At 43.3% G+C, this 12,821-nt stretch overlaps 1 protein-coding gene across 1 annotated transcript in view; it reads left to right on the forward strand.

The window, feature by feature from the left end:
* Positions 1-1,911: 1,911 nt before the first annotated feature.
* TTLL10 (tubulin tyrosine ligase like 10) overlaps positions 1,912-12,821 on the forward strand; it is a 37,796-nt gene continuing 26,886 nt past the window's right edge. The window contains exons 1-2 of the mRNA XM_075279673.1: positions 1,912-2,278; positions 6,800-6,968. Coding sequence (XP_075135774.1) covers positions 1,954-2,278; positions 6,800-6,968 — 494 coding nt within the window. The 5' untranslated portion in view covers positions 1,912-1,953. The remainder of the gene's footprint in view (positions 2,279-6,799; positions 6,969-12,821) is intronic.

Consider the following 12,821-nt stretch of genomic DNA (forward strand, 5'->3'; position numbering starts at 1 on the left):
TCCTTCAGATTAGAAAGTTATGAGCCATCGTCTGCTTTTCATTTTCATTCATGCCAACAGCCTTTTTTTTTCTTTTTTAATAAGTAACTTGGCATGTCAGCTCTCTGGTTTCCAGTATAGGCAGATTGGATTTCATCCAGTTCATTGTCTTTTCTGTTGTATTCACACTTGCCCTTTTCTGGGTATACAATGACCTGCAAAGGAGCAGAACAAGAAAGCAACTTAAACTGAGATCATTCCACCAAGACAAACACAACGCTCCTGGCAGAACCAGCGTGTGAAAAATCACCTGTAGGTAAACTTGGAGCAGGGTTTGGTGACTCGAGCTTCTCCGTGCACTGACCTGCCAAATATCCAATCATCTTACATAGTAAAACAAAAAAATAGAAATGCAATTCTTTAAACTTATCCTATTTCATCTAAATACACTTTGCACTATTTCTGGCCTTATCTGAACTTATTCTGTAATTTCTATCAGACTCTTATCTGTAGTTTGCAGTTCTCCCTGAGCTGGTGGCTGCCAGTAGAGACTAGCTGCCATTTACTACACACAGTAAGTAGGGGAGAATCTGTTCCATAACTCTCACTTTCTTGCTGTTTCTCAGAAACAACCCCAGTATCTGTTCTGATGTGAGTAAAGTGCTCCAGCATTACATTTGACCTGTATTTCTGCTGCTATCTCTCTATAAATAAAATGTATTATTATTATTATTATCCCTCTGCTGAATTCTCCCATTCCCTCTCCATAGACTTCTATATACATGTGTATACACCAGTGACGAAACTAGGAATGGTGGGACCCTGTGGCAAACTTTTGACATCCCCTCCCCGTGACATGGGGTTCAGGGTATGTATGAGCAAGATGAGGAATGGGGGTGCAAGCAAGATGGGGGAGTGAGAGTGCAAGCTATGTGTGACCAAGAGAGGGAAATGGGAGTGCAATCAAGAGGGGGGAATGGGGGTGTAAGCTATGTGTGAGCAAGAGGGGGAATGGAGGTGCAGAATGTGTGCAAGCAAAGGGGGGATGGGGGTGCAGGCTGTGTGCAAGCAAAACTGTGATGTGGAGGGGGGGGAACCTCCCATTCCACCATACTCTTGCTCACCCACAGCCTGCACCACCCATTTCCCCTTCTTTCTCACATACAGCCTGTGCCCCCATCTCACCCACTTTGATCACACACAGCCTGCACCCCCACAACCTCCTCTTGCTCATATAGTCTGCACCCCCATTTCCTCCTCTTTCTTGCACACAGACTGTGCATCCATTTACCCCTCTTGCTCACAGTCTGCACACCCCATTCTCTCCTCTTGTTCATAGCCTACAACCCATTCCCCCCATTGTACACAGACCTGTACAATCCAGAATAACTTCACCCACACAACTCTGATCATATCTTAGTAGGCTAAAGGACCTTTGATGACATCATGACACTCATCAAAGGTCCTGTAGTCCACTAGGATAGACACAACAGAAGGTATCAGGGCTTGGGGACAGCAGGCAGGAGATAGAAGTTTCTCCTGCCCGCTTTCATCATGAAAGTGCCGGTAGACAGGAACGCGGACAGCAGGCGGCCCCCAATGGGTACAGTAGTGAAGTCAGCAATTGTTGGCTTCACTACTGTTGAAAGATAGAGTGTGGAGGAGGCAGCTCCACTCCGCATCCATCTTCAGGCAGCACCCTGCGGCATCTGGTGCTGCAGTAATTAGGGCCTGTTACCTGGCTGGTATCACCAATGGATTTTGCTGACATTCGACTCATGTGTATACCTACCTTACCTAGACTTTGTCTACTGGCCATTGATTACACATAGGGAAAAAACTAGTAGTAAAAATGATGATGAATGTTCATTTACTACTATTTTTGAAAGAAGTTCTAAATTATTTTATTCTCCCCTTAGATAACAACTTGGTAAGATGGCCTAGGTTCACTTCATACACCTGTAATCTCCCAAAATGCAGCTGAAGAGCAGTCCATCTGAGCCAAGCGAGGAGAACACACAGCAACAACTACATGAGACATCAAAACGTCCTTCAGAGCCAACGGGAATCAAAAAACATGAAAGGCAAAGCGATTCAAAGGATACTACAGAAGAAGCTACACCATCTGCCGCCAACAATGACAAACGTCAATGGCCAGAAAATAATCTTTCACAGGAAAAGAGCCATGATGAATCTACAAGCCATACTGTGAAGATTTCTAGGTCATCCAGAAAAGCCCCCTCCACAGCAAGAAGGAAGAAGAGGCGTCCACTTGGCTCAGACTCACAAATTTTACAAGGTATGTTCCGAGAAGTTTTGGTTGTAGAAGTTCTTACCAATAACTCCATTTTGAAGGAAGGATAAATTTTTGCTTTAGACTAATGTTTTTATGATATGTCATGTACCTTGTCTATATAGAAGTCTTGAACTCATAAGGAGCTATAGGGATACAAAGTTCTGCCAGTGGCATGAATAGGAGTAGCCAAAGATTCATCGAGTTTAAGATGGGGGAAGGTGATCTGATAGTTTGAGCCTTTACCAAATGAACCAAGATTTCCTATCAGGTCAACAGTGGTGGTCCTAGATCCTGAGCAGGCACCATGGTGGCATTTAAGTGGCATGTCAGATGATAAGAGACCACAGAAATGGGCACTACATGCAGAAACTCACACGTAAAGATTCACAATTTTGAAAATGGTCAAAATCGATCAGATCTTTACAATACTGATAGTTACATGTGTAGCAGGATTTAGGATTAGTTCGATAGAGTAGTGTGTGAGCTGAAATAGACCTCCAGGTGACTACTCACCTTTAATAGCTGTTGGCCAAATGCTCATTTAATAGATACTTGTCCTGACTCCAAACACCTCTATCTCAATTGCTTAAATCCAGCATGCCCAATTCTTCCATTCTCTGACAGATGATGAGAGTTGGCATACCCCCATACACTTAACATAGTTGGCAGGTCTCGATGGTACTGGCAGATTTGGTTAACTTTATTTTTGTGTGTTTGGCCAAATTTAGGTTGGTTGTTCTCCTGTGCATTACCTTGTTTTGACACTACCATACAGTGACCAAATATCTTTGCCGAATAATTGTAGCACTGCCAAAACTAGGGATTGAAGCTGCCTGTTGTGCATAGTTTTGGGCACCATGTGTGGTATAGAAGTGCAAGCTCCAGGTGCCAAGGCATGAGGGTCTCTGGTGACCCCTCTGTCATAACAGATTTCAAAGTAGATATGGAAGACCTTGGAAAGACTAAGAGGGTTGGTGAAATACAGCACATTAATAATCGTGTGTGCCACAATTTTGGCCAAAAACCTACCAAGAGGTTGTGTAGAAAAGAGAAAAATTGTCTTAAATGTAACAAATCTATCATACAGCATGAGCCATTGTGACAAATTTGGATCAACTATCAATTTGGTTCAACTTTTGGTTCAATTTGGGAGTTTTACGAAATTTTACGAAATAGTTGACAAGGATTTTTATTTTTATCTATGGCCTGTCTTTTGTATAGTCCATAAGCTAATTGGTGTTGGTGCCCCCCACAGATCAGCTGTAGGGGCCACATCCGACATACCATAGAGGCACAAGTATTTGTCCCTGATCCCTGTGTAGTGGCCAATACTGTAGCTCAGCTCCCATTGACTTCAATGGGAGCTACACTGCAGTGCTTATGTTTGGCCACTATACAGGGCACGGCGCTATCTGCTTTAGGCTCCAGGCTGTGTATAGTATTGGCGTTGGAAGTGGCCGCCTGTCCTTCCCCTACAATCAGATATGAGGAGAGGCCATAAATAAAAGTTCCTGATTAACAACTTTAATAATAGATTTAGAGAACCCCCCTCCAAAAAATAGGTCTTATTGCTCTGTAACTAAGAAGTTATTAAAACCCAGGGATTAGAATCCACCATACCGTGAAGTGTTAAAGGAAAAGAAACCCGCTAATCAGCTTTTCGGCAAGTAAATCTGGTTATTACTAAGTCCCTGATTAAGGCGAAGGAGAAGCGCCTCGCTCGTCCTCATTACACTGCAAGGTGAGTCATTGCAGTCACTACTGGAACTAGCCATGTAATGCCCCACATCCAGCTATTTATAACCACTGCTGCCTGACATCTACATTTCCGGATTGGCACCCGGCCTTATTATATTGGCTTGTACGGCAAGAAATATCATTTGATTTGATATGAGTTCTTCTCACTCTTACAAAATATATCAAAATCCCCAGATACCATACATGTCTGCTCTGGTGTTCTCTATGCCATGTTATTATACTGAGCAGGAGAAGCTGCGCTCCGACTAGAAGAAATACCTGGCACAGTACAGCTATAGGGTCCGCACTTATATGGCGTAGTGGTCAGTCACTCTAGGTTGTTCTTTCTGCACACATATATAGTACTCTGCTACAGTGGCGTGACTAGGAATGGCGGGGCGAACTTCTGACATGGCCCCCCCCCCCCCCGACCGACACTGAAGACCCCGATTGATCGACCCCCCTCCCCTGCATTCCTGCGCACTCTATTATGCCCCATAGTGACTCCCACACACAGTATTATACCCCGTAGTAGCCCGTACACACACTATTATGTCCCATAGTGGCCCCTGCACACAGTATTATGCCCCATAGTGGCCCCTAAACACAGTATTATGTCCTATAGTGGCCCCTAAACACAGTATTATGTCCCATACTGGCCTCAGTACACAGTATTATGCCTTATAGGGGCCCCTCCACACACTATTATACCCCATAGTGGCCCCTGCACACAGTATTATCCACCATAGTGGCCCCTGCACACAGTATTATGCCCCATAGTGGCCCCTGCACACAGTATTATGCCCCATAGTGGCCCCTGCACACAGTATTATGCCCCATAGTGGCCCCTGCACACAGTATTATGCCCCATAGTGGCCCCTACACACAGTATTATGCCTCATAGTGGCCCCTGCACACAGTATTATGCCATATTGTTGCCCCTGCACACACTATTATGCCCCATAGTGGCCCCTAAACACAGTATTATGCCCCATAGTGGCCTCAGTATACACTATTATGCCCCATAGTGGCCCCTGCACACACTACTACTATGTGGACACCCATGAAGAATTATTATACGCTGGGGTCTTTTCAGACCCCAGAGTATAACAATCGGAGACCGAGAGGGGATGCCAACATAAAAACCACTGTTACTTAACTCTTCCGGGCTCCGCTGCACTATTCGGTGGTGTCGGCCATCTTCAATGATGTTCGGGACGTCACATAACCTGGCATGCAGGCCCTGGTCATGTGATGTCAGGGACATCACACAAGTAGGCCGGAAGCCTGTCTGGAGTCGGGAGAAGTAAGTAACACTGTTTTTTATGTTCCCTTACCTCTCTTGGGCTCCGATCATTATACTTGGGGGTCTGAAAAGACCCCTGAGTATAATAATAGTGTTTGTGGGGCCCGCGGCGTCACTTACCCAGGATCAGTAAGTAAATAAGGCCTGTTACCACCTGGAGTAACTCCAGCCAGTAACGGCCTATTAAAAAAAATAAAATAAACAACGCAGCGGTAGCGGCTGTTGCCGGGCCCCTAATGTCCTGGGTCCTGTGGCAGCTGCTACGGTTGCTACCCCGGTAGTTACGCCCCTGCTCTGTTGCGCAGTTACTCTGTCTCACCACTACACAGAGAACAGCGCTGTCTGCTTCCTGCTCCATTCTCTGCTTATGAGCTGCTGAGAACAGCTGATCGATGGGGCTGCCGGGTGTCAGACACTCAGGCTGGGTTCACATCTGCATTGTGGTGTCTACACCCAATAGAGACTATTGGGCTACAGAAAAAAATCCAATGGCGGAATCAGTGGAACAACGCCTATTGAAAGATGCAAAGAGTTGGAGTTAGGAGCTTTAGATGATAATATGGTGGTATTATTTACCATTATAAAGACAGTATTCATTTATTGTAGGGTGGTATTATTCAGTCACACTGTGGTAGAGTTATTTGTAAACTGCATGGTGGGATATTAGTATTTTTTTGTACTGTATGGTGGTATTTGATCACTGTATGTTGGTGTTATTTAGTCACTATGGCGCTATTCTTCAATTATGGCAATAATAATCAGAGAAGAGGCAATAATTATTAATTGTATACTTATATTATTCCTCTACTGTATGGTGGTATTATTCTGTCACTACATTTGGTAATATTCAGTCACTGCATGGGCATATTAGTTGCACCTGAGCAGTGGTATTACTTGGTCACCGTATGGTGGTACTCAGTTACTGGGTTATTTAGTTCTTATAGGGTGGTATTAGTGTTTGCATGGTATAGTAGTACGTTTCTGTCACTATTTAGCATCATTATCTATTTATTGCATGCTTGTATTATTCAGTCACTGTATGGCGGTAATATTTCATAGCACTGAATAACAAAAACGCATTTTTGTATGACATCAGTTTCTAGATTTCTAATTTCTGAGAAGTATTAGCTGCCATTTATAGGCACCATATAGCTTCAGCATATTCAGCAGTATTATAGCGGCAGCATACTACCATGAATGTAATTCTGCATATAATCTTTTTCTCAAGGTAACATCCACGAGTCATTGCATTTTATCTGGAATACAATCATTATTGTTGTTGCTTTTACCGTAGTCGGTTTTTGCCTGGCATTGACATAAGCGTCAGGTCTGAGGGTGAATAGTTTTATGTGTACTAACATACTGGCAGGGACAGATATGGCGGTTGATAAATAACTCTTCAGTAGAGTTTTTGTTCTCTCTACAGATGAATGGCTTGTGTGACTTGGCATTTACTTTATCACATCTCTCACCCCAAACAGCTGGATTGGAGACAACTGATACAGCGAGAATAGAGGCATCAAAAATGGAAACGTCCACAGTTCAGCAGAAGCTTCTCTCCGAGCCAACCCATCTCACAGAGAAGAAGCCTGAAGAGCCGCGGGGCCCGGGAACATACTTTTACTTTGGTGGCGGTAATGGGGTACAATTGTAAGTAACGTCTCTTCAATGTATAAATGATTTTATATGAAGATAAACATTTGTCATAGAAGTATAGCTATAGGGGCTCAGAGGAATTGTTTAGTCATTATATGGCGGTATTATTTGGTCACTCTATAACTGTATTATTCAGTCATATATAGCTCAAAGTGTTTGCGAAGATATATTTGTAGCTGAGGTGTATCTATAATGGATGCAAAGGTAGAGTCATTGTTTGGTCACTATATGGCGGTATTATTTGGTCAGTCTGTAACTGTATTATTCAGTCATATATAGCTCAAAGTGTTTGCGAAGATATATTTGTAGCTATGGTGTATCTATAATGGATGCAAAGGTAGAGTCATTGTTTGGTCACTATATGGCGGTATTATTTGGGCACTCTGTTTCTAAATTATTCAGTCATATATAGCTCACTGTGTTTGAGAAAATATTTTTTAGTAGAGGTATAGCTATAGGTGACAAAGAGGTAGAGAAATTGTTTGGTCACTATATGGCGGTATTATTTGGTCAGTCTATGTCTGTATTATTTAGTTATATAAAGCTCATAGTATTTAAGAAAATACAGTTGTACCAGAGTTATAGCTAAATGAGACATAGAGGTAGAGTAACTGTTTTGTCACTATATGGCAGTATTATTTGGTCAAACTATGTCTGTATTATTTAGTTATATATAGCTCATAGTATTTAAGAAAATACAGTTGTACCAGAGTTATAGCTAAAGAAGATGTAAAGGCAGAGTAATTGTTTTGTCACTATATGGCGGTATTATTTGGTCAAACTATGTTTCTATTATTCAGTTATATATGGCTCATAACATTTTCGAAAACCTAATTGGAGCTATAGGAGACACAGAGGTAGTGTAATTATTTGGTTGGTCTTTGTCTGTGTTATTAAAGTCATAAATATCTTATAGTATTTAGCAAAATAGAATTGTAACAGTGGTGTAGCTACAAAAGACACAGAGGTAGAGGGATTGTTTGGTCACTATATGGTGGTATTATTTAGACAGTATGTCTATTATTCAGTCATGTATATGTATATAGTGTTTAACAAAATACATTTGTAGCAGAGGTATAGCTATAGGAGACACAGAGGCAAAAGTATTGTGTGATCACTATATGGCGATATTATTTGGTCAGTCTATGACCATAATATTCAGTCATTTATAGCTCATAGTATTTGACAAAATAAATTTGTAGAAATGGTATAGCTATAGGAGACAGGGGAATTGTTTGGCCACTATATGACGGTATTATTTAATCACTCTATGTCTGTATTATTTAGTCATATCTAACTCGCAGTGTTTGAGAAGATATATTAATAGCAAAGGTATATCTATATGAGTGTGATGATAATAGCCTCACATGAATCCTTGTGCCTGGAGGGATAGAATATAACCCCTCTGCCACCTAAAAATACAGTTTGCAGATATCACAGTAAGTGTTACAGGTTTTGCATTGGATCTCGAAGCTTTAAGTTTCACCTTTGCTTTGTAGCTATTCCATAAGTGCCCGTACTATGCAGTATATTGCAGTTACATATACATCACTGGTAACCTATTGTGTCCTTCCACAATTATATCTACCGCAGCAAATCCTTATCTGCTTTATTCTTCCCGCTGATTCACGAATAGAATGCCAGAGGGATGCAACTGCCAGAACTATTGTGACACCCAATACAATGCAGATGTATATATCATATAGGATTTCCAGAGTACTGGAAAATAACTCCTGTATATAATGTATTGGCTTTGATGTAATTTGATGCTCCCTATGGAAATCCCGCATCTGTTTACCTAATAGGCGGCTGATAATTGTCCGAAGATCGAGGCGTTATATTCTACATGGAAATGTGTGCGAAAATAAGTGGCATAAATCATACATTCATGCTGCATGCAGAAGCTTGTCTACATAACTATTCTAAATTGTCTCCAAATTGGTAGTTTTTATCCATTTACAAGATGTCCATAGTTATGGTGCGGGGTGACCTTTGAACAAACTATACAATTGATAGGAAAAGGGTTGCTAAGGGCCGGTAATAACAGGGTGCCGAGGTCAATGGCACATGAAGGTGCAGATCTGCCTGCTAGGATAAGTACTTGGCTAGCATTGACTTGGCCTAATATGCAAAACTTTTCAATTGTTACACTGCGAAATGTCAGAAATGTCATTTTTAGCATTTTGTTATTGGTAACCTCTTTGCAACAAAGTTTCTGCTGGGAATCTGTTAATATAATATGTTGTCAGAACAGAAAATGCATTAACAATTTCTCAGGTCGTCCTCTCCTTATCGCGTTTCCTCTTGGTCCCATGTTGTCTCACATTATGGTTACAAGTGGAAAATATAAAATGAAATGTCCTCTCTTTGTCCCTTGAGCTTAGCCATGTTCCCTCTTCTCTTCCTCCTCTGTCTGAAGTAGGAGTTTTCCTGCAGTGTTTTATGTTGTTAAAATATGGAGAGATCTTCAAATCCCTCCCCTGGGCACAGCCCTAAACTAGGTGGACCTTCTACCTAGTGGTAGACCTTTTGGCCCTGTTTTTGAAATTTTAAGCCATACCCATTGGCGTAACTAGGAATGGCTGGGCCCCAAGATGAACATTTGGCATGGGACCCCAAGCCCAACCCCCTCAATCCCCCTCCTGCACAAAATGCATTCCTGTACAAAGTATTATGCCCCATAGCAGCCCCTGCACACAGTATTATGCCCCATAGTGGCCCCTGCACACACTATTATGCCCCATAGTGTCCCCTGCACACACTATTATGCCCCATAGCGGCCCCTGCACACAGTATTATGCCCCATAGTGTCCCCTGCACAAACAGTATTATCCCCAATAGTGGCCCCTGCACACACTATTATGCCCCATAGTGTCCCCTGCACACACTATTATGCCCCATAGCGGCCCCTGCACACAGTATTATGCCCCATAGCAGCCCCTGCACACAGTATTATCCCCCATAGTGTCCCCTGCACACACTATTATGCCCCATAGTGGACCCTGCACACAGTATTATGCCCCATAACGGCCCCTGCACACAGTATTATGCCCCATAGTGTCCCCTGCACACAGTATTATGTCCCATAGTGGTCCCTGCACACAGTATTATGCCCCATTGTGGCCCCTGCACACAGTATTATGCCCCATAGTAGTCCCTTCACACAGTATTATGCCCCATAGTGGCCCCTGCACACAGTATTATGCCCCATAGTGGCCCCTGCACACACTATTATGCCCCATAGTGTCCCCTGCACACACTATTATGCCCCATAGCGGCCCCTGCACACAGTATTATGCCCCATAGTAGTCCCTTCACACAGTATTATGCCCCATAGTGGCCCCTGCACACAGTATTATGCCCCATAGTGGGCCCTGCACACAGTATTATGCCCCATAGTGTCCCCTGCACACAGTATTATGTCCCATAGTGGTCCCTGCACACAGTATTATGCCCCATAGTGGCCCCTGCACACAGTATTATGCCCCATTGTGGACCTCCCATGAACAATTATTATACTCTTAGGTCTTTATAGACCCCAGAGTAAAATAATTGGAGACCCAAGGGGAATACAAACATAACATACACTGTTACTTACTTCTCCTTGGCTCCGGCACACTTCCCGCTACTTTCGGCATAATAAAGCCAGCCTGGCCCACATGATGTCTGAAAAGACCCCAAAGTATAATGATAGCAGTTTGTGTTGGGGTTTGAGGACCTGCGGCCTCACTTACCAATCACTGCTCCTGATCACAGCCGCCTACGCTGAAGGTGTAGCACAGGTGACCAGGAGCAAGGATCAGTAAGTAAATAGGGCCTGTTACCTGCTGGGGTTAAAATAAAAAAAAATACCAATGGCCCAGCTGGCCCCCTGATGTCCTGGACCCTGTGGTAGCCTCTACCGCTACCGTATTTATGCTGCTGGCCATGCCCCCTTTTTAGGGCCAGGACATTGCTGGCATTTTCCTGAACATTTGTAACAGTTCTAGTAAATTTGGGACAAATAGCAACTTCGCCTGTCTGCAGTAGGATACAAAGACAGTTCAGCCCCTTTACCTCGGCTAACTCTCCCCCCTAGTCTATCTGCAGCTGAAGGTAGAGCAGAACAGCTGGGCATTAGAGCAGATTTGCAGTACTCCGGGAAGCCTGCTATACAATGGATGAAAAAAAAAAAAAGCAGCTTTTCCGCAACGTGAGACTTTAGCCTAAAACGGGTTTCCAGCCCCAAATAATGTTTTCATAATGATAACCTATCCATATTATCTGATGTGTGGGGGTATCACACCTGGATTCCGCACTGTTCAGCCGGTACAGTGGACAGGGAGCGCATGCAGACTGCGCCTATTCAAGTCCAATGAGTGTTGCTGCAAATCTTCAAAACCACCACTAAGTAGTGGATGGAGCTGCAGCCCTGCTTCTGGTGCTTGAAAGTTGCAGTCTGCACGTGCACTCCCCATCCCCAGCATCTGCAGGCTGCTGATATAGCTGGTACGTGCGGGGTTTGGGTGTCCGACCCCCATAAATCACATATTGATGACCTATCCTATATATTACAGAATCAGTAATACACTTGTAAGTTGTTTCAGGACACAGACATCATGTCCCTACTCAGTCTGTCATAGCCAGGACACGATCACACAGTGACCTGAAAATAAAAGGAGGGAGGGGAGGCTATGTATAATATAAAGGAGTGGGAGGAGTGTATAATATAAAGGAGGGAGGGTAGGCCGTGTATAATATAAAGGGTTGGAATCCTATCCTATCCTACTAATATTATAAAAATTTGTGTGTTTGGATGTTTATGTGTCTGTTCCTCAAACACGCAAAAATGGCTGAACGGATTTTAATGAAATTTGACACATAGATTGTAACCTTGATTAAAACATAGGTTACTTCTTATCCAGTTAAATGACATGGCTTCACGACTATTATGAATTTATGTTCACATACTATATTACACTGCTCTTCTCTCAGCTTCTGAGAAAGCCAGGGCTGTTATCTCTCTGTGTAAACACACGCTAACCCTGGTTTGTGTTCACACATTTTCATATTATCTGATTTGCTCCAGGCAATGCAGACAAACTGACATGGGCAAACACCTTTAATCCAAATTGGCACTTTGCCAATTTTCAACATGTCTGGAAAAAGAATATCTAATTTGTTGCAAACAATGAGAGCTATGAAGGGAGCCAGAAGTCACAGAGTTCTCCTCAAGTGCAGCTGAGAGGGATCATCGGCACCAACAGCACACTCATTATATGGTGTCCCAGCAAGCTGCTGAGATACCGGAACAATCACGGGCACAGCTCGAGGAATGAGTTCACTGGCAGGCCAGCTTGACAGCTGCCGAAACGCTGGAGCAGGTGGATCATCAACACCAACAACACGTTCATTATATGGTGTCCTAGCGAGCTGCTGAGATGCTGGAACAATCACAGGCACAGTACAAGAAACAAGTTCAGCGGCAGGCCAGCTTGAAAGCTGCTGAAATGCCGGAGCAGGCGGATCATCAACACCAACAACACGTTCATTATATGGCGTCCCAGCGAGCTGCTGAGATGCTGGAACAATCACAGGCACTGTGTGAGGAAAAAGTTCAGCAGCAGGACAGCTTGAGAACTACCAAAATGCCATAGCAGGCAAAGCATCGATGGCAGAAGTTTGCTGAATATAGGTGGATCATCGACGCCAACAACCCGCAGACGAAGATACAGGCAGAGGCTAGTTAATGTATAATATAAAGGAAGGAGCGGAGGCAGTGTATAATATAAAGTGTTGGAAGGAGTGTATAATGTAAAGGTGGGGAGGCTGTGTATAATATAAAGGGGCAGAGTATAATTTAAAGAT

The sequence above is a fragment of the Leptodactylus fuscus genome, chromosome 6 (assembly GCF_031893055.1).
Source record: "Leptodactylus fuscus isolate aLepFus1 chromosome 6, aLepFus1.hap2, whole genome shotgun sequence".
Classification (NCBI taxonomy): domain Eukaryota; kingdom Metazoa; phylum Chordata; class Amphibia; order Anura; family Leptodactylidae; genus Leptodactylus; species Leptodactylus fuscus.